The sequence below is a fragment of the Sminthopsis crassicaudata genome, chromosome X (assembly GCF_048593235.1).
Source record: "Sminthopsis crassicaudata isolate SCR6 chromosome X, ASM4859323v1, whole genome shotgun sequence".
Classification (NCBI taxonomy): domain Eukaryota; kingdom Metazoa; phylum Chordata; class Mammalia; order Dasyuromorphia; family Dasyuridae; genus Sminthopsis; species Sminthopsis crassicaudata.
The window spans coordinates 4825943-4846167 of record NC_133623.1 but is presented as its reverse complement, the minus strand read 5'-3'; the positions used below and the strand labels follow the sequence as shown (position 1 = coordinate 4846167).

Genomic DNA, 20225 nt, shown 5'->3' with positions numbered 1-20225 from the left:
CAAAAGACACGTGTTCTCTAGGACAAAGAATAGCTGTCTGGCATATGAGTGCTCCATATTCCCAGTGTAAGAGTTCAGGACACACTGCCCCAGGCTTCCAGGTCAAGGGTTAGGGGCCTTCAGTAATTAGGGAGAAGCCCAGCAAGCTGAAAGTCTATAAAGGGAACACCAAGGGAGCCAGGCCATTTGTCCTGTGATGGGGCCGCGGGTGTTTTTAGAACTTAAAAAGGGGAGGCAGCCCCCCCACCCCACCCCTTCGGCCTCAAGCCTCCTCGCTTGACGGTTGAACATGCCGGTCCTTTGTGTTCAAAGCCCTCTCTCCTATGAATCAGACTATTTTTATTTGTAGTTGTGTTCATGCTCAGTGCTGCAGGTGAAAATCTTTTTGTAAGAGGACATATACTTCCGAGATTGCCTAAGAGATAGATTTTGAGCTGGGGGCCCAACAAAGTTCTTTTAGGGGGGAGAAAACAGAATCAAACAGAAGAAGGGATTTTCCTAAGATGAAACAGGTTGTAAGGGACAGAAGTGAGATTTAACTGCTCCCCCCTTTGATTCCTAGACCCTAGCTTTCTTGACACTGCTGTGACCCCGACAATACTGGGCTTCCAAGGTCACTGTCACCCTGCAGACAAGCAGCGACTCCGGGCTGCTGCTGTCCAGGAAGAGACAGGGCTCGGCCTTTCCACGGCGGGGTGTTGGACATAATAGCCTGGCTATATACGGATGGTGATACTTAGAATCTAGACAATCAAAGTCCCATAAAGCCTGGGGAAAGGGCTGTATTAGTACCAAGGACAAGCAGAGACTGCCTTTGGTCTCAGTTAAGTGCCTAAAACTGGGCCTGCCACCAGATCGACATCTTAAAATGCTTGTTGAATTTAACTGTATTGACTTGAACTGTCGGGACTCTGGCAGATAGACAGATAACTAGCAGGGGAAGCTGGGATTAGGGGATCTCAGAGGTGCCCGTTCCTTTCCCCTGGAATTCTACCTTCTGTGAGCTCACAGGTCCTCTCAGTATGTGGCTACTGGTAACTAGCAAGAGAAATTAATAGGTAAATTTAATGCTTATTCCCTTTAGGGAAGCTCCTGCTCTCTTCCCAGGGCTGCCCAAACTCACTGCCATGGTGCTCTGTTCTCTAGTGATCAGTTTTGCCTCAAAAAAGGGGCTGAATCCCTGAGCCTGTGAGCTCTCTCTGATTGAGGAACAACATCGGGGGGCACTGAATCCCACAGCTCTGTTTCTGCCCCTCCATCCAAATTGTGTGAAACCATAGGGTCTCCTAGAGCAGCTGCCCAGGGCCTCAGCAAAGCCTCAAGTTAGATGGCTGCCTCAAGTTAGCTAGGCAGCCAGGCCGCAGAATGCTGCTCATATCCCTGGCTTGTTCTAGTACTGGGCTCACGAGCCTGGCACCCACTTAAATCCTCTGAGTGGTAAGGATCCCTAGTCCACTCTGGACCTGCTTGAGAATCTTCTCTCAAACTCCCCTATATGTGGTCAGACAGCCACTACTCAAAGAGCACAGATAAGGGGGTGGCCCTTACCTCCTGCGGCAGGCTGTCCCCCGTTGGGGCAGAGCTCCCGATTAGAAACTGTCTCTAAAGGGACCATTTAAGAAAGCTCTCACTCAAAGTCCTTGATTCCTTCAAGTGGCTCAGCATCAGAAAGAGCCAGGGCTTTGGCCCTAGAAATACAAGGAGAAGGAGAGACGTTTGGCAGCTGCCCCCCACCCCCTCTTTAAGTGCCTTACCCATTCTTCTCTGCCTTGTAAAGTGGAGACATTCCAGACAGCCTAGAGATATTGTTTCTCTCAGAAAAGGGGGCACCTTGAGAAAAGGGACCGTGCTGTTTGTATCTCCAGGGCTCTGGAGTCTGCTAGCCACCCAGACATGGGAACACATAAGGAGAGGACTACAATGAGGCTGACAGAGATCCTGCTCAAGGGAAGGTGTGCCCGGCCCGTTATACAGAAGGCATCATTGGAACCTTGGAACAATGCCATGAGAAGGTACTATAGACACTATTCTGCCAGTTTATTAGCTGGAGAAACTAAGACTGAAAAGGGGAAGGGGGCACTTGAACAGAAGAGGTGGGTTTTAAAACAGCAGAAGGTGGCAGCCAAGCTGCATATGTGAAGCTTAAAAGCAGCAGAAATGAAGCTTAAAGCATCAGAATTGGCCTTAATGCAGCATAAATGGTCCTTAAAGCAGGAGTAGTGGGCCTTAAAGCAGCAGAAGAGTGTAGCCAAGCTGCAAATGTGAGCCTTAAAGCAGCAGAAGAAGGCAGCCAAGCTGCAGATGTGAAGCTTAAAGCAGCATAAGTGGGCCTTAAAGCACCATAAGTGAAGCTTAAAGCAGCATAAGTGGGCCTTAAAGCACCATAAGTGAAGCTTAAAGCAGCATAAGTAGGACTTAAAGCAGCATAAGTGGGCCTTAAAGCACCATAAGTGAAGCTTAAAGCAGCATAAGTGGGCCTTAAAGCACCATAAGTGAAGCTTAAAGCAGCATAAGTAGGACTTAAAGCAGCATAAGTGGGCCTTAAAGCACCATAAGTGAAGCTTAAAGCAGCATAAGTGGGCCTTAAAGCACCATAAGTGAAGCTTAAAGCAGCATAAGTAGGACTTAAAGCAGCATAAGTGGGCCTTAAAGCACTATAAGTGAAGCTTAAAGCAGCATAAGTGGGCCTTAAAGCACCATAAGTAAAGCTTAAAGCAGCATAAGTAGGACTTAAAGCAGCATAAGTGGGCCTTAAAGCACCATAAGTGAAGTTTAAAGCAGCATAAGTAGGACTTAAAGCAGCATAAGTGGGCCTTAAAGCACCATAAGTGAAGTTTAAAGCAGCATAAGTAGGACTTAAAGCAGCATGAGTGGGCCTTAAAGCACCATAAGTGGGCCTTAAAGCTTCATAACTGGCCTTAAAGCAGCCTAAGTGAGTCTTGAAGCAGCAGAAGTGGGCCTTAAAACAGCAGAAATGGGCCTTAAAGCATGAAAAGTGAGCCTTAAAGCAGCAGAAGTGGACCATCTTGTGCTGCTTTAAGGCTCACTTCTGCTGCTTTAAGGCCCACTTCTGCTCCTTTATGGACCTCTTATGGTGCTTTAACGCCCACTCATGCTGCTTTAAGGCCCACTTCTGCTCCTTTATGGACCTCTTATGCTGCTTTAACGCCCACTCATGCTGCTTTAAGGCCCACTTCTGCTCCTTTATGGCCCTCTTATGGTGCTTTAACACCCACTCATGCTGCTTTAAGGCCCACTTCTGCTCCTTTATGGCCCTCTTATGGTGCTTTAACGCCCACTCATGCTGCTTTAAGGCTCACTTATGGTGCTTTAAGGCCCACTTCTGCTGCTTTAAGGCTCACTTATGGTGCTTTAAGGCCCACTTATGCTGCTTCAGAACTCACTTTAAGGCCCACTTTTGTTGTTTTAAGTCCTTAAAGCAGCAGAAGTGGACCTTAAAGCACCATAAGTGGGCCTTAAAGCAGCAGAAGTGGGCCTCAATGCTCCAAGAGTGGGCCTTAAAGCACCATAAGTGAAGCTTAAAGCAACATAAGTGAGCTTTAAAGCACCATAAGTGAAGCTTAAAGCACCATAAATGGGCCTTAAAGCACCATAAGTGGGCCTTAAAGCACTATAAGTGAAGCTTAAAGCAGCATAAGTGGTGCTTAAAGCACCATAAGTGAAGCTTAAAGCAGCATAAGTAGGACTTAAAGCAGCATGAGTGGGCCTTAAAGCACCATAAGTGGGCCTTAAAGCTTCATAACTGGCCTTAAAGCAGCCTAAGTGAGTCTTGAAGCAGCAGAAGTGGGCCTTAAAACAGCAGAAATGGGCCTTAAAGCATGAAAAGTGAGCCTTAAAGCAGCAGAAGTGGACCATCTTGTGCTGCTTTAAGGCTCACTTCTGCTGCTTTAAGGCCCACTTCTGCTCCTTTATGGCCCTCTTATGGTGCTTTAACGCCCACTCATGCTGCTTTAAGGCTCACTTATGGCGCTTTAAGGCCCACTTCTGCTGCTTTAAGGCTCACTTATGGTGCTTTAAGGCCCACTTCTGCTGCTTTAAGGCTCACTTATGGTGCTTCAGAACTCACTTTAAGGCCCACTTTTGTTGTTTTAAGTCCTTAAAGCAGCAGAAGTGGGCCTTAAAACAGCAGAAATGGGCCTTAAAGCATGAAAAGTGAGCCTTAAAGCAGCAGAAGTGGACCATCTTGTGCTGCTTTAAGGCTCACTTCTGCTGCTTTAAGGCCCACTTCTGCTCCTTTATGGCCCTCTTATGGTGCTTTAACGCCCACTCATGCTGCTTTAAGGCTCACTTATGGTGCTTTAAGGCCCACTTCTGCTGCTTTAAGGCTCACTTATGGTGCTTTAAGGCCCACTTCTGCTGCTTTAAGGCTCACTTATGGTGCTTCAGAACTCACTTTAAGGCCCACTTTTGTTGTTTTAAGTCCTTAAAGCAGCAGAAGTGGACCTTAAAGCACCATAAGTGGGCCTTAAAGCACCATAAGTGGGCCTTAAAGCACTATAAGTGGGCCTTAAAGCACTATAAGTGAAGCTTAAAGCAGCATAAGTAGTGCTTAAAGCACCTTAAGTGAAGCTTAAAGCAGCAGAAGTGGGCCTTAAAGCAACAGAAGTGGGCCTTAAAGCAGCAGAAGTGAAGGTTAAAGCACCATAAATGGGCCTTAAAGCACCATAAGTGGGCCTTAAAGCACTATAAGTGAAGCTTAAAGCAGCATAAGTAGTGCTTAAAGCACCATAAGTGAAGCTTAAAGCAGCATAAGTAGTGCTTAAAGCACCTTAAGTGAAGCTTAAAGCAGCAGAAGTGGGCCTTAAAGCAACAGAAGTGGGCCTTAAAGCAGCAGAAGTGGGCCTTAAAGCAGCAGAAGTGGCTAGCAAACATTATACTTCCTTGGGGTGCTGTTGCTGAACGGGCTGATAAGGGTGATGAGAAAGATGAGGAGGCAGGGTCCCAGCCCTTGGGGTTGCGGTGATAGATATGGCGATGATGTGGTCCACATCGATAAGCTAGTAATACCTTGGATATTGTGAAAATTCGTTACAGTTTTTGTAAACAGTTGCATTAGTGAGGAGGAAGGAAAGAATTAGCAGAGGAGATGGCCACTGACTGCCACCGGGCAGACATGGAGAGCACTGATTTGGACTCACTGGGTGATCAAGTATCCTCCAGATGGATACATGGTGCACCATGTGCAAAGATGCCGAAAAACCATATGGCATGGTCAGAGCTGACCAGAACATGCTGGCCATGGAAGGGAATTAGGTGAGGCTAGGAGAGGGAGATTTGGGAGCCAGACTGGAGGCTCCAGGCCCGTAATAAGAGAACTGAGACACTCATATTGGAAGGGGTGACAGGTAGAAAAAGTAGCATCCTTGGTCCCCTCTGTTCTGGTCAAAGTGTCAGAGGAGAGCATTTGGGGCTGTCCCCAAGAGGCGGGAGAGGCTCTGACAAGCACAGGATTATTGGGGAGCTCTCTGGGTCAGGCAGGTTTAAGGTTGCGTAAGTTCAGTACTGTGGACATGGCCTGGCGTCGTATTGGCCCTTCATAAACACTTGTTGAATTGAACCGGATTGAACTAAATGGCATTGTGGGTACAGCCGAGGAGCTTGATGTGAAAGCTGGGATTGATTGAGGGACTCAGAGTTGTCTGGCCCCTTCCCCTCGGAAGATTCTGTTCTTCTGGGAGCTCACAGCCCCACTCAGTGTGGGGGTAACTAAGAGAGAAATTCAGCGTTTACCATTTGGGGAAAGCCCTGCTCTCTGCCCCGAGTTGCCCCATCTCACTGCCTTTATAGGCTTACCATGGGCTGTGAATCCCACCTAGGGAAAAACAGAACCCGTGGGCCCTGAATTCCACACAGTTCAAACTGGAGACACATGCAAACACCACCATCTAGACAAGGTGTAGACGGGCCAAGGGGAGGGGGGTGGTGTGAGAGAGAAGGCACAGAGACACTGGAGTACAGGGAAATCTTTTTGTTAGAGGGAGGGCTGTGCCTAGTGTGTGCACTATAGAACAATGTACTACTAGGAACGAGACTTTCTCCCCAAGGAGAAGGATTTAAACCAGGGGGCTCCTGGGTGTGCTGTGGTCCAAAAGCCCAGCTAGCTAAAAGTTTAAAAAGGGCAAGGCAAGTGAATGGAGCTAGAGCCAGCAAGAATGGGCTGCAGCTGATGGCTTGGTTGACCCCAAAGGGTCTCCCCAAAGGAGAAGGCAGGGCCCCCTTGCTGGACTTCCCAGCAGCTAGCGCCAACCTTTTTGTTCACACCTTTCTCTCCCAGGGACCAGATCATCTTTGAAGAAAATGTTCCCTGAATTTCCTATTCTTGATAACAAGACCCATTTAATTCCCCTTTTAACAGTCTCCCTGCACCTCCTAGTCCCTCCCACAATTCTCTGTAAACACCAACCAATTGGGCCAGCACAGGATAGTGGGAAGGGTCATTTTCCAATTTGCTTTTCGAGGATTACAGATTTAGAACAGAGGGGGACCTCAGAGGTCTTCCAATAACAAACCTTGCATTTGACAAATGAGGAGACTGAGGCACAGGTGGAGCTCTGTGTCTTCCCAAAGCCACAAGGATTATAAAAAGGGGAAACAAGATTTGACTGTATATCTTCTGACTCCCAACCTCTAGCCCATTTTGTAATTCCCCAGGATCCCAACACCCTAGAACATCGGGCTTCCAGGCTCCTGTTACTCTAGATCTTCTAAATTGCCTCCTTTGGGTTGCTGCTGCTGCAGGTGGGGTGAGAGAGGAGGCAGGGCAGGGAGGGATAGCGTGGACAAAGGCCCAGAGGCAGGAAACTATATTGGATACTCAGGGAATTGTCTATAATCCAGTCTGGACTTTACATAGAAAAAGGCAGAATTTGAAGTCTCTCCTCTGCCTCCCAAGGCCCAGCCCCCTTGGTAGTCCAGCAGGACCCCGGGATCCCAGCACCCCGGAAGGTCAAGGCCACTGTCCCTCTCTGACATGACGTCCAGTAATTTGCCGACTCTCGAGCACCTCCTGTGACATGATTAGGATGGAGCAGGCTGCCTAGAGGTTTGGGAATACCACATGGGGTGGGCGTCTGGCCAGACCTTAGAGCAAAGCATGAAGGGACAGGGGCTGGCTTTGGAGGGAGAGGGGGCCTGGCCTCCAAGCGTGCGCTGCTGCTTTGGGCTCAGCAGAACTATCACAGAGAAAGCCCATTGGTGACTGTGACCAGAGAAATAAAATTGGTAGCACTTGGGGACTCCCTGCTCTCTGCCCAGGGCTGCCTGAGCTCACAGCCCTCACCACAGCTGGCTCTCTAGTACCCATTTACTTCTTGCCCGGTGGTTGGTTCCTGAGCTTCTGAGGCCCTCCCCACCCCGAGTGGGGGGCCAGCACTAGTGGGCACTGAATTCTACAGTCTGTTTCTGTCCTCCAGTACAAGACCACAAGGTCCCACAGCCCCACTGTCCCGGCCTCCAGCAAAGGGCCAGGGTAGGCAGCCAGGTAGCTGGCCTGCAGAAACCTGGTCCCCAATCCTGTCGTTCTAGAAACATTGGTTTTCCTCACAGAGGCACAATGGTACTAATACCCAGCATCAGGCAGCAATAATCTAAGGCGTGAGGGAAGAGCCGCTTTGAGACAAAACAGGGGGAAAGTCTAGTTGGTGAAATCCCGAAAGGCTTCATGGAGGAGATGGCATGTGACCATGGTCCTTTAAACACAGGTAAGACTTCATTTGCATGATGGTGCTGAAGTGTGTTCCAGATGGATTGGACAACATGGACAAAGGCCCAGAGGTAGGAAACCTTATGCTGTGGTTAAGGCTGGCTAGAACATAAGGATACACAAAGGAGAGGAGCTGTGTGACCATGGGCAAATCACTTCACCCCTCCCTGCCTCAGTTTCCCCAACTGTAAAACAGGAATAATAATAATAGCATCTAACCTGCCAGGGTTGTTGGCAAGATGAAATGAGATAATATTAGTAAAAAGCACTTAGTACAGTGAGTGCATACAGTAGTCATTTAATAAATGCTTGCTTTCTTCCTTACCATACAAGGATCGGCCCCTGTTCCCCAAATAGACAGCCACAGTTCACAAGAAGCCCAGAAGGCCAGGTGTGGAGGCCTTGATACTGGTTCTGCCAGTGATCCCCTGTCATGTCATTCTGAAGACTAGGAAAGGAGAGGTTGGCATCTGGAAGACAGAGAAGCTCCTGCTTCAGACGGGATAAACTACCCAGAGGTTCCCCATTTCTGGAAGCTAGGATCGCAGCTGGGAAAGAGGCAGGTGTTTATGGGGGGGGGACGAGAAGGGAAGTGGCTAGGGGAGGGAGGCCCAAGATGCTCAGCAGGGAACCCTTAGATCAGCAGGACACATGGTGTTGAGCGACAAAAGTCTTCCAACTAGCTGGGAGAATGGGAAGAGAAATTCAGGTGAACTCGGCCATTTCTCCTGTGACTGAGTGGGCTACGGGAGAGCTGTTTTAGACCTGCAAAGGTGAAGGCGGGGCCCTCAAAGGGGGACCCCTAGTAAGACACACTGAATTCTCTTTGCAATAGGCCCGCTGCTTCCTAGCTACTTTTCCAGAGAACCAATGATTGAAAGTAGAATGAGGTAGTACAGATGCTTCATTTCACAGAGGACAACCGAGTCCCAGGTGGCGGGCTGTGTACCCTTCATAAAGTCAGAAGGAATAAAAGGGGAAGGTCAAATTTGATTATAAAACCCCCCCAATCCCCAACCAAAGGGTTCTCTTTGCTTTTTGTATTCTACTAGAACAATAAACCCCTAGAATGCCAGGCTTCCCTGGTCATTAACTGTGGATACCAGTTAAAGAGAGTCCTTCCTCTGAGCTGCCGCTGTGGCTGCTGTGGGATATAAAGGAGGAAGGTAGGTTTCGAGCCCTTGGGAGGCCTGGGGGACACACAGTTGTGACGACCGTGCTAGCACCCTGGGTACCTTGGAATCAGCCGGAGTCAGGGTAAGCAAAATTCTTTATTCTTGATCTTTAGCGGTAGAAGCAAAGAGAGAGTGGACGTGTAGGATCTCTGTGATCTCACCACCTGTCTGTCTCCCAGAAGTGACCCTGCTAGTCTCCCTGCACCTCCGAGTCCCTCCCACAATTCTCTGTATACACCAACCAATTGGGCCAGCACAGGATAGTGGGAAGGGTCATTTTCCAAGCATATTCTTATAGAGTATTGTCCAATCAGTAATTAGCCTCAAGTGCTCGATTGTCCGACCCCAATGCGTTGGCTCAGGAGTTTCAGCCCCTTACACATAATGGTTTCGGGTGCCACATCAGGTACCCACACCTGATAGTTCATTCATGGGAGAGTTCTATTAAGCCTTCATCCAGAAGAGGGATTGGTTGGTGGTGAAATCTGAAAAGGTTTTAAACACAGTTTAAATACGAATGTGACCAAACTGGGCTGATTGAAGGAGGTGGAGAACGCCCTGTCCATGTGGCGCGGGCATCATGGGCAAAGGCCTAGAACTGTAGCTACTCAGCTTCCTTTTTTTCTCCACTTAATAGGATTTTGTTTTTCCAATTACATGTAAAGACACTTTTCAACCTTCATGTTTGTAAGATTTTTGGGTCCCCAATTTTTTCTCCCTATCTCCCTCCCCAAGATAGCGGCAATCTGATCTAGGTTCTGCATGTGCAATCAGGGTAACATATCTCTGTTTTTCAGGCTGAACATTCTGGGTTTAGGAAGAGAGAAGGGGGAGGGAGGAGCAATCATAACAGAGGAGCTCATGTGGAAGAGGGAGGAACACTTGGACTCCTCAGCTTCAGGGAATGTTGAGGGAAGTCATCTGTAGGAGGGGGCCTAATAATAAGCACTCTCCCAGGTGGAAAAAGGTGCCTTGGGGAGCAATCTCAGCTTCCTAGACAGCCAAGGAATCTCCCTGCACCCGGATGATTTCAGGTACAGGCTTCTTCCACCTGCTTGGGCCCAAGTCAGGGCCTGCTGGCATCTGGTAGCAGACACTTCACAGAATTTGTTCGGTTGAATTGATTTGAGTTGAATTATTGACAATTAATCATACTGCAGGCTAAGCTGGGATTGGAGGACCTGAGAGTCGCCTGTCCCCTTTCCCCTGGAAGATTCTGTAGTTCTGTGAATTCCCAGGTATACTCAGTTGTAGCTACTGATAACTAGTAGAGAAATTCAAGTGAATCCAGTGTTTACTATTGGAAGAAACCCTTGCTCTCTGCCCTGGGCTGCTTAACCTCACTTTGTGTGCTCACTGTGGGCTGTCTCCTAGTAATCTGCCAGGTCCTGTCAGGTGACTGAGGGCCCGGGCCTGAATAAGCAGGGTCTGAACCCCTAAGCCTATGAGCCCTCTTTGATTGGGCCACCAGCATCAGTGAGCACTGACGTCCACAGGTCTGCTTCTGCCCTCCAGTGCAGACTGTCTAAATACACAGGGTGACTCAGTCTGGTGACCCCAGTCTGGTGACCCCAGTCCGGTGGGAAAGACCCACATCTATTACACCTGTCTTGAGCAGCAAGGGGCCAGGTAGTAGAATGCTCGGCGGAGAGCTCAAGCGAGCCCATGTCTTGATTTCCCCTCAGGTTACAGCCCTTCAGACTTCTTCATCATACCCAGGAAAGCTTTTTATTGTCCTGCAAGATCACTTCAGCTCTGTAACGCGACTTCCTCTGGCACCCTGGTGATACAGGGTGAAGATATCTCCTCCCAGAACCTCAACGGAAGAAGGGCCCACAGCTTTCCCACCCCATCTTTGGAACCCCAGCACTCAACATGGCTTTAAGGTACTTAATAAAATGTTTGTTGACTGACCGATTGGACCGACTGACTGACTGACCAACTGACAAATGTTCTTGGCTTGTCTCTCATTTGGGTTAATGTCACAGAATCACAGATTCTCATGATGGCAAGGGACCTGCCTGATCTCAATCTACAGGCCCTGACCCCCCACTCTGATTTGATCATCCTTTTCTCTAAAGATGAAATTAAAGGAGGGTGAAATATAGCTCCTCCTAAGGCAGAAGATCATCCCCTTTTAGCGCAGCTCTCTTGGCTAGGACCCATCTCCTGAAATCCAGGTTCAATCTGCTTCTGGACAACATCCCAAGAAGTAGGACTTTGAGCTAGAAAGAGGGCTGATGGTCATCATGAATCCAAGAGTCCTGATAAGAGCAGTGACTGCCCTCTCCTTCCAGAGTGTTGCCCAAACATCTTATAGGGGAACCCCTATCCAAATCCTTAAAGTAAACTAGGAAAGAGACAATCCTTGTGGAGGAGGGATTTGCCAAGCCCTCCTCCCCCTGACACTTAATTCCAATTATCAACAGTCACCCACAGAGCTGGAAAGCCTGAGAATTTGGCACAGCAGAGCCGCTGGACTATTAGGCTTGCTTCTGGTTTGTTCCTAAAGCCACCCTGAGGAGAGGGAAATCTGTGAGATTTCCCTGAGGGTGCTACCCACTTCAGTAGCTACCCTCAAATTCTTTGACCCACCCTAAAGTAGCCCAACGTCCCAAGAGAATGGGGCGTCAGTGGAAATGACAGGGAAGAAGCTACAATACTGTCTGCTTGGCAGTTGCACCCCAGCGACCCCTGCCTATTTCCACCTTCCTGTCTAGGTGGTCTGCCCCAATTAGGACAGGAACTTTGTGAGAGCTGGGATTGTCTGGTTTTTCTTCTCATGTAGGCCCCAGGGCTCCACACTGGGCCTTGCAAGGCCTAGAGCAGGCCCTTCAGAAACGCCTTTCCTCCAGATTTTCAGCTTCACCAAGTTCTATACTTTTACCAACAGAAAGCCAACACCCAGTAAAGTGAAACGGAGTGGGAGAGACTTGGCCAACCCAAGATCTGGGGGTGAGGGAGGCTGGGGAAATGGCCAAATAGGTTGAGTCAATGTGACGGGACAAAACTGGCTTAATCCAATGGGTGGAAGGGGAGAGAGTCAAGTGGATTGAACCATTTTTTTTTTTCTGAGACTGGAAGGTCCTTTGTGCTTTTTAGACCCCTTCCCCAAAGGTGAAGGCAGCAGCTCCAAGGTTGGGACACCTACCTCTGGGGGGGGGGGGAGGCGAACCATCTCTGGATAACATTTCCATTTCAGTATCTAGTCTATGGCCACATTTGATTCCTTTTTTTTTTTTTTTTTTAAATAATATTATCCCTTGTATTCCTTTTTCCAAATTATCCCCTCCCTCCCTCCATTCCCTCCCCCCGATGACAGGTTTGATTCCTTTTTTCAATAGGGCAGACCTTCAATCTTCTTTTCCAGGATCACTGAGAATAGAGTGGAACCTCAGAGACTTCTAGGGCAAACCTTGCATTTGACTAATGGGGAAACTGAGGCTCAGGTGGAAGTGTGTACTTTTCCCAGAGTCACAAGGGTTATAAAAGAGGGAAACACATTCCATCTGACTCCCAATCCTCACCTCTCTTTGAATTTTACTGGGACACCATCACCCTGGAATTCTAAGTTTCCAGGGCTAATAACTGCCACCCTCCAGACTTTCAAAGAGCACCTCTTCTGGGCTTTTGGCTGCTTCAATAAGCAAAGAGATGAAGGAGGTGAGGTCTCAGGGCCCTTGGATGTCAGGGTGAGGGACATAACGGATGTTTCTATAGCACACATATACAGATGTAATGTCCAGATTCATGTGCCTATCCCGTAAAGACTATGCAAACAGTTGGCGTTAGTATGGAAGGAAAGGTTCTATGTGGGCAGTATGTGGGGAAAGACTTCACTGAGGAGCTAGTGTGTGATCCCGAGGGCCTTTAAACATGGCTAGGATGTAACCAGACTTGTGAATTGAACGACAAGAATTTAATCGGGGTGACTAGAGAAAGGCGCTTCACACAGAATGGGCGGTACGGACAAGGGCCCAGAGGTAGGAAAGCATATTCTGTAGTCAGGGAACTTTTGAGAACGTAGATGGAGAATAGTGTGTCAGGTCAGGGAGGAAGATTGCGAGTGAAGCTACAGATAATCATGCTCTGGGTTTAACAAGAGAGAGGGGTAAGGGGGTATTATCTAAGAGACTCTCATGTGGAGGAGGGCCTGCTACCCTATCCACTGTGCCATCAAGTTGAGCTAGTTATAGTTAAATATATGGTGGTACCCCACTCCCAACTCATTAGACAGGTCAGAGAATAGGTTCAAGGTATTCTGAGAGCCTGCCCCCCATAACATGAGAGCTCCCAAGCCCCTACTAGGGTATTTAATCTCATGCTTAGTGAGCATCCATTTGGTTTAAAGCAAATTTATAGAAAGAAAAAGCAAGAAAACATTCTCCTCTAAACCTGGCGCGTGGGTCTCCCATAAATATATACCACTCTGGGTGGAAGAATGAGCATGTAGGGAGCATATGTGAATTAAAGCACATATAGGAAGCAAGTACCCCCAGGCACCGAGTTAAGCTATGAAGGGCCACACATGCGACCAGGGTGCACAGCGGGAGAGGAAAACATGGGTGGGACCAGACCACAGGTGAAAGACGTCCTAACTTCTCTGAGGCTGTTGCCTCTGTAAAATGAAGGGGTAGATCGGATGACCTCTAAGAGCCTTTTCACCTCTGTGATCTTGTTTTTCAGTCATGTCCAATTGTCTAGGACCCCATTTGGGGCTTTCTTAGCAATGGTACTGGGATGGTTTGCCATATCTTTCTCTAGCTCATTTTCTAGATGATGAAATTTGGGTAAATAGAGTGAGGTGACTTACCCAGGGTCACACAGCTAGTATGTGTCTAAAGACAGGTCTTCCTGATTTCTAGGTCTGAGACTCTTATCGGTCCTGCAGCTAAGGCCCCCCACTTGAGAGTCCCCCCCCCCACCTTTTACAGTAAGAACTCCATGAGAGGCCAGACTGGCTTCCTCTCTGTCTGCATCCCTAGGGCTTGGCACTATGCTGGGCACTTAAGCCCTTCAGAAATGCTTTCTCTTCTAATCAGCCCTTCATCTAGTAAGGAAACTGAGGCCCAGTGAAATGAATTTACAAATTATGTTCATATAAAACATATAGAAACCAACCAAGCCAGTTCGAGGCCCAGGTCATGTGACTCCACAGTTCCTGGTCCCACCATGTCTCCTGAGTCCCACCTGAGAGGTAAAGAAAAGGCTTTGTTCAGAAACAAAGGCTAACACTCATGTGAACCTTCATTTGAACCTCAAAGCCATCCGGTGGGGAGATACCGAAAGACTCTGGTGTTTTAAAAAATGGACAAACTAAGGCTTAGAAAGGGAAATGGTTGGGGTAGAGATCTTCCCCATATCAGGACATCAGACTAGAGTTTACGACATTTGACAATGACCTTAACAAGTCTTAGGGTCATTCCAGAGATGCCAAGGTAGGTATGGGGCATTCTAAGCACAGAGAATAGAGTGGGCAGTGGTGTGGAAGGGGGAAAATGTAGCGAATCCAGTTTGCCTGAATGTGAAGGGAGAGCTGAGATGACTTGGGATGATGCCAAAGGGGTGGCCACTTTGGGGGGTGTCTAAGCTTCTTCAAATGGCAGAAACCTAAACTAGTCTGGGAGGGAGGATGAATTCAGGACAGAGTTCCCCACATCTGAGCTCTCCAACCTTCAGCACTTCCTTCTGTGCCCACTGGAAGCAGAACCAGGGGGAGCTGTTGGGGCCCCCTAGAGAGCAAGGAGCAGAGCACACTCTGTTAGCAGAGGTTAACTCAGTGTATGCCTCAGGTCTGCGCCACCATATGGCAAGGAAGGAAAAATCATTTGGGGATTTCCCATTCCAACCAGAACCAATTGAGGCCTAGGCTTGGGAAAGACTGGCCCGTGCTCCCCAAATAGGAACCCACAGTTCATCCTGCAACCCACAGGGCAAGGGGAGGAGGTGGGGCTTTGCTGCTTGCCACTTCCCTAATCTTGCTATTCTAGACTAGGCAAGGGAAGAGAGTGGAGGTTGGCATCTGGATGAGAGCTGCCCAAAGAAGACAGAGAAGCTACTTCAGATGTGGAAGACTACCCACGGGCTCCCCATTTTTGGGAGCTCGGATCCCAGCTGGCAAAGGGACAAGTGTACATGGGGGGAGGGAAAAAGGAATTGGCTAGGGGAGAGTAATTGGTCTGAGACGCTCAGCAGGGAGCAGGGTGACCCTTAACTCAGGGGCACACGTGGTGTTAAGGGACAAATGGCCTTCCATTTAGCTGGGAGAATGGGAAGGGAAATTCATGTGAACTCAGCCACTTCTCTTGTGACTGATTGGGCTACGGTACAGCTTTTTTAGTTTTTTGTTTTTTTTTTCCCCTGAGTCTGGGGTTAAGTGACTTGCCCAGGGTCACACAGCCAGGAAGTGTTAAGTGTCTGAGACCTGATTTGAACTCGGGTCCTCCTGAATTCAAAGCTGGTGCTCTATCCACTGTGCCCCCTAGCTGCCCCAGTAGAGCTTTTTTAGACCTGCAAAGGTGAAGGCAGCATCTTCGAGGTTGAACCACTGATGACTGGCTCCCATCCTTTTTGTTGAAAGCCCCTTCTTCTAGGGAACAGACCTTTAGAGAACATTTCCATATTGGTGTCATTTCCCATAGTAAGAAACATTGAATTCTCTTTTCAATAGGCCAGACCCTTCCTAGCTACTTTTCTAGAACCTAGCTTCTTTTATTTTATTATAGCTTTTTATTGACACAACAAATGCATAGGTAATTTTTCAACATTGACCCTTGCACTCACTTCTATTCTAACTTTTCCCCTCCTTCCCTCCACCCCCACCCCTAGATGGCAGGTAGTCTCATACATATTAAACATGTTAAAGTATATCTTAACTACAATATATGTGTACATATTTATACAGTTCTCTTGTTACACAAGAAAAATAGGATTTAGAAAGGTAAAAATAACTTGGGAAGAAAAACAAAAATGCAAGCAGTCCACATTCATTTCCCAGTGTGCTTTCTTTTGGTGTAGCTGGTTCTGTTCATCACTGATAAATTGGAACTGGATTGGATCTTCTCATTGCCGAAGATAGCCACTTCCATCAGAATCCATCCTCATACAGTATCATTGTTGAAGTGTCTAATGATCTTCTGGTTCTGCTCATTTCACTCAGCATCAGTTGATGTAAGTCTCTCCAAGCCTCTCTGTATTCCTCCTGCTGGTCATTTCTTACAGAACAATAATATTCCACAACCTTCTTATACCATAATTTACCCAACCATTCTCCAATTGATGGGCATAGTTTCTGGCCACCACAAAGTGGGCTGCCACAAACATTCTTGCACATACAGGTCCCTTTCCCTTCTTTAAGATCTCTTTGAGATATAAGCCCAGTAGTAGCACTGCTAGATCAAAGGGGATGCACAGTTTGATAACTTTTTGATCATAGTTCCAAATTGCTCTCCAGAATGGCTGGATGCATTCACAATTCCACCAACAATGTATCAGTGTCCCTGTTTTCCCACATCCCCTCCAACATTCCGCATTATCTTTCCCTGTCATTCTAGCCAATCTGACAGGTGTGTAGGGGTATCTCAGAGTTGTCTTAATTTGCATTTCTCTGATTAAGAATGACTTGGAGCATCTTTTAATATAGCTAGAAATAGTTTCAATTTCTTCATCCGAGAACTGTCTGTTCATATCCTTTGACAATTTGGAGAATCAATTGGATTCATTTATCAATTGGAGAATGGCTTGATTTCTTTTAAATTAGAGTGAATTCTTTATATATTTTGGAAATGAGGCCTTTAGCAGAACTTTTGACTGTAAAAATGTTTTCGCAGTTTATTGATTCCCTTCTAATCTTGTCTGCATTTGTTTTGTTTATACAAAAACTTTTCGATTTGATATATCAAAATTTTCTATTTTGTGATCAATAATGATCTCTAGCTCTCCTTTAGTCACAAATTACTTCCTCTTCCACAGGTCTGAGACATAAACTATCCTATGTTCTTCTAATTTATTTATAATCTCATTCTTTATGCCTAAATCATGAACCCATTTTGATCTTATCTTGATGTATGGTGTTAAGTGTGGATCAATGCCTAGTTTCTGCCATACTAATTTCCAATTTTCCCAGCAATTTTTGTCAAACAGGGAGTTCTTATCCCAAAAGCTGGGGTCCTTGGGTTTGTCAAACACTAGATTATTAATGTTATTTGTTCAGTTCTGATTTTTAATGAGTTATTTTCTTCATTAGCTTTTTTAACTTCTTTTTGTATATGTCCAATTGAGTTTTTAAATGAGTTGTTTTGCTCTATGGAATTTTTTTTTCCATTTCACTAATTATTTTTAGTGAGTTATTTTCTTTTTCTAATTCACAAATCCTACTTTCTTGGGAGTTCTTTACCTTTTCCAATTCACAAATTCTGTTTCCCTGCACTTCCTGGGAGTTTTTTACCTTTTCCAATTCACATTTCAGGAAGTTTACTCTCTTGCATAGCTTCTGTTTCCTTTCCCCATTTTTCTTCTAGCTCTCTTTTAAGGTTTTTAATAGTCTCTTCTAGGAGAGCCTTTTGTATTGGGGACCAACAATTTTCTGGGGACTGTCTGCTATTAGTCTCCTCGGATTTGAAAACCTGCTCTCTTTCTGTATAGAAACTATCGATCCTCCTTTTGATTTTTTAACTCGTTATTTAAAGCCTGTAGGGTCTCCAGGAGGTTACCAGCTTCCTCTGCAGAACAGGGATAGGTGTATGGACGGCCTGTCAACTGGCTACAAAGAGTGGCCAGGCATGGGAGTGTTCTGGGAAATAGTTCCCCAAAGGAAGTGACTCAGGCCTGCAGCACAGAGCTGAGGAGGTGCCCTGCTAAAAACCCCCGCTGTGGGGATTAACAACTGCCCTGAGGCAAGAGGCTGAGCAGTGAAAGTGTCACTGTCCCAAGCCAAAGCCCACTGTGGGCTGTGGGTATTAGCAGATGCCCAGGGAATAGTCCTCTAAGGCACCGGAAGTGGCTCTGCCCAAGGAAGCACAGTCTTGCTGGGGAAGTTCTATTGCCATAGGCCGAGCCCCTCACTGTGCAGATTAGAGGCTGCCCCGGGCTGCACCCTCTGCGGTGCAGATTTGCAACTGCCCTGGCCATGCAGCAGAATGCAGCTGCACAGTCTATGTTGAGTCACTTCTGGTTTGGGGTGGGTACAGCCAGATCATGCTAGGTTCTAGCATTTTTAGAGTACCCTGTATCTCTGGTTCTAATCTCTCTGCTGGTTCACTGCTTTACAATTAAGGCAAAGTCGTTTCCACTACTTTTCTAGACACAGAGGCTACCCCTGTCCCTGGTCTGCTCAAGATGCTGGTCTTTCCTGTCTCCCTTCCTGCACCGGTCTGTTCCCGCCCCTCAGGCCAAACCTGCTCTGGTGGTCCTCCAGATTATCTTCGCTGGTAAGTCATTGTACCTTTAATCTTTGTGAATTTCACCAGTCAAGCGCTATTTTTGAGGCTGAATTCAAAAATTGGTCATGACGGCATGAGAGGAGTTTAGAAAGTCTTATGTGCCTTCTCCACCATCTTGGCTCTGACCCTACCATTAGCTTTTTTAAAAAAAATTATTATAACTTTTTATATATTATAATATTTATATTATAACATATGCCTGGGTAATTTTTTACAACATTATCCCTTGCACTCACATCTGTTCCGACTTTTCCCTTCCCTCCCTCTACTCCCTCCCCTAGATGACAAGCAGTCTTATACATGTTAAATATGTTATAGTATATCCTAGATACACTATACTTGTGCAGAACCGAACAGTTCTCTTGTTGCACAGGGAGAATTGGATTCAGAAGGTAAAAATAACCTGGGAAGAAAAACAAAAGTACAAACAGTTTATACTCATTTCCCAGTGTTCCTTTTCTGGGTGTGATTGATTCTGTCCATCATTGATTAATTGGAACCGAATTAGATCTTCTCTTTGTTGAAATTATCCACGTCCATCAGAATACATCCTCATACAGTATCATGTTGAAGTGCATAATGATCTCCTGGTTCTGCTCATTTCACTCAGCATCAGTTCCTGTAAGTCTCTCCAAGCCTCTCTATATTCATCCTACTGGTCATTTCTTACACAACAATAATATTCCATAATATTCATATACCACAATTTACCCAACCATTCTCCAACTGATGGACATCCATTCATTTTCCAGTTTCTAGCTACTACAAAAAGGGCTGCCACAAACATTTTGGCACATACAGGTTCCTTTCCCTTCTTTAGTATTTCCTTGGGATATAAGCCCAGTAGTAGCACTGCTGGATCAAAGGGTATGCACAGTTTGATATCTTTTTGAGCATAATTCCAGATTGCTCTCCAGAATGGCTGGATTCCTTCACAACTCCACCAACAACGCATCAATGACCCAATTTTACCACATCTCCTCCAACATTCATCATTATTTTTTCTTGTCATCTTAGCCAATCTGAAAGGTGTGTAGTAGTATCTCAGAGTTGTCTTAATTTGCATTTCTCTGATCAATAGTGATTTGGAACACTCTTTCAGATGAGTGGAAATAGTTTCAATTTCATAATCTCAAAATTGTCTGTTCATATTCTTTGACCATTTATCAATTGGAGAATGGCTTGATTTCTTATAAATTAGAGTCAATTCTCTATATATTTTAGAAATGAGGCCTTTATCAGAACCTTTGAATGTAAAAATGTCTTCCCAGTTTGTTGCTTCCCTTCTAATTGTGTTTGCATTAGTTTTGTTTCTCCAAAGTATTTTTAATTTGATGTAATCAAAATTTTCTATTTTGTGATCAATAATGATCTCTAGTTCTCCTTTGCTCACAAATTCCTTCCTCCTCCACAAACCTGAGAGGTAAACTACCTAGGTTCCTCTAATTTATTTATAATCTCGTTCTTTATGCCTAAATCATGGACCCATTTTGATCTTAGTATGTGGTGTTAAGTGTGGGTCCATGTATAGTTTCTGCCATACTAATTTCCAGTTTTCCCAGATGTTTTTGTCAAATACTGAATTCTTATCCCAAAAGTTGGGATCTTTGGGTTTTTCAAACACTAGATTGCTATAGTTAGTGACTATCTTGTCCTGTGAACCTAAGCTATTCCACTGACCAACTAATCTATTTCTTAGCCAATACCAAATGGTTTTGGTGCTGCTTTATAATATACTTTTAGATCAGGTACAGCTAGGCCACCTTCATTTGACTTTTTAAAAATTAATTCCCTTGAAATTCTCAACCTTTTGTTCTTCCATATGAATTTTGTTGTTATTTTTTCTAGGTCATTAAAATAGTTTCTTGGGAGTCTGATTGGTGTAGT

At 46.2% G+C, this 20225-nt stretch overlaps 1 protein-coding gene across 2 annotated transcripts in view; it reads left to right on the top strand.

The window, feature by feature from the left end:
- Positions 1-18219: 18219 nt before the first annotated feature.
- The window catches only part of CCNB3 (cyclin B3), a 46298-nt gene continuing 44292 nt past the window's right edge, over positions 18220-20225 (top strand). For both annotated transcript variants that reach the window (XM_074278351.1, XM_074278350.1), the window contains exon 1: positions 18220-18326. In XM_074278351.1, coding sequence (XP_074134452.1) covers positions 18235-18326 — 92 coding nt within the window. In that variant the 5' untranslated portion in view covers positions 18220-18234. The remainder of the gene's footprint in view (positions 18327-20225) is intronic.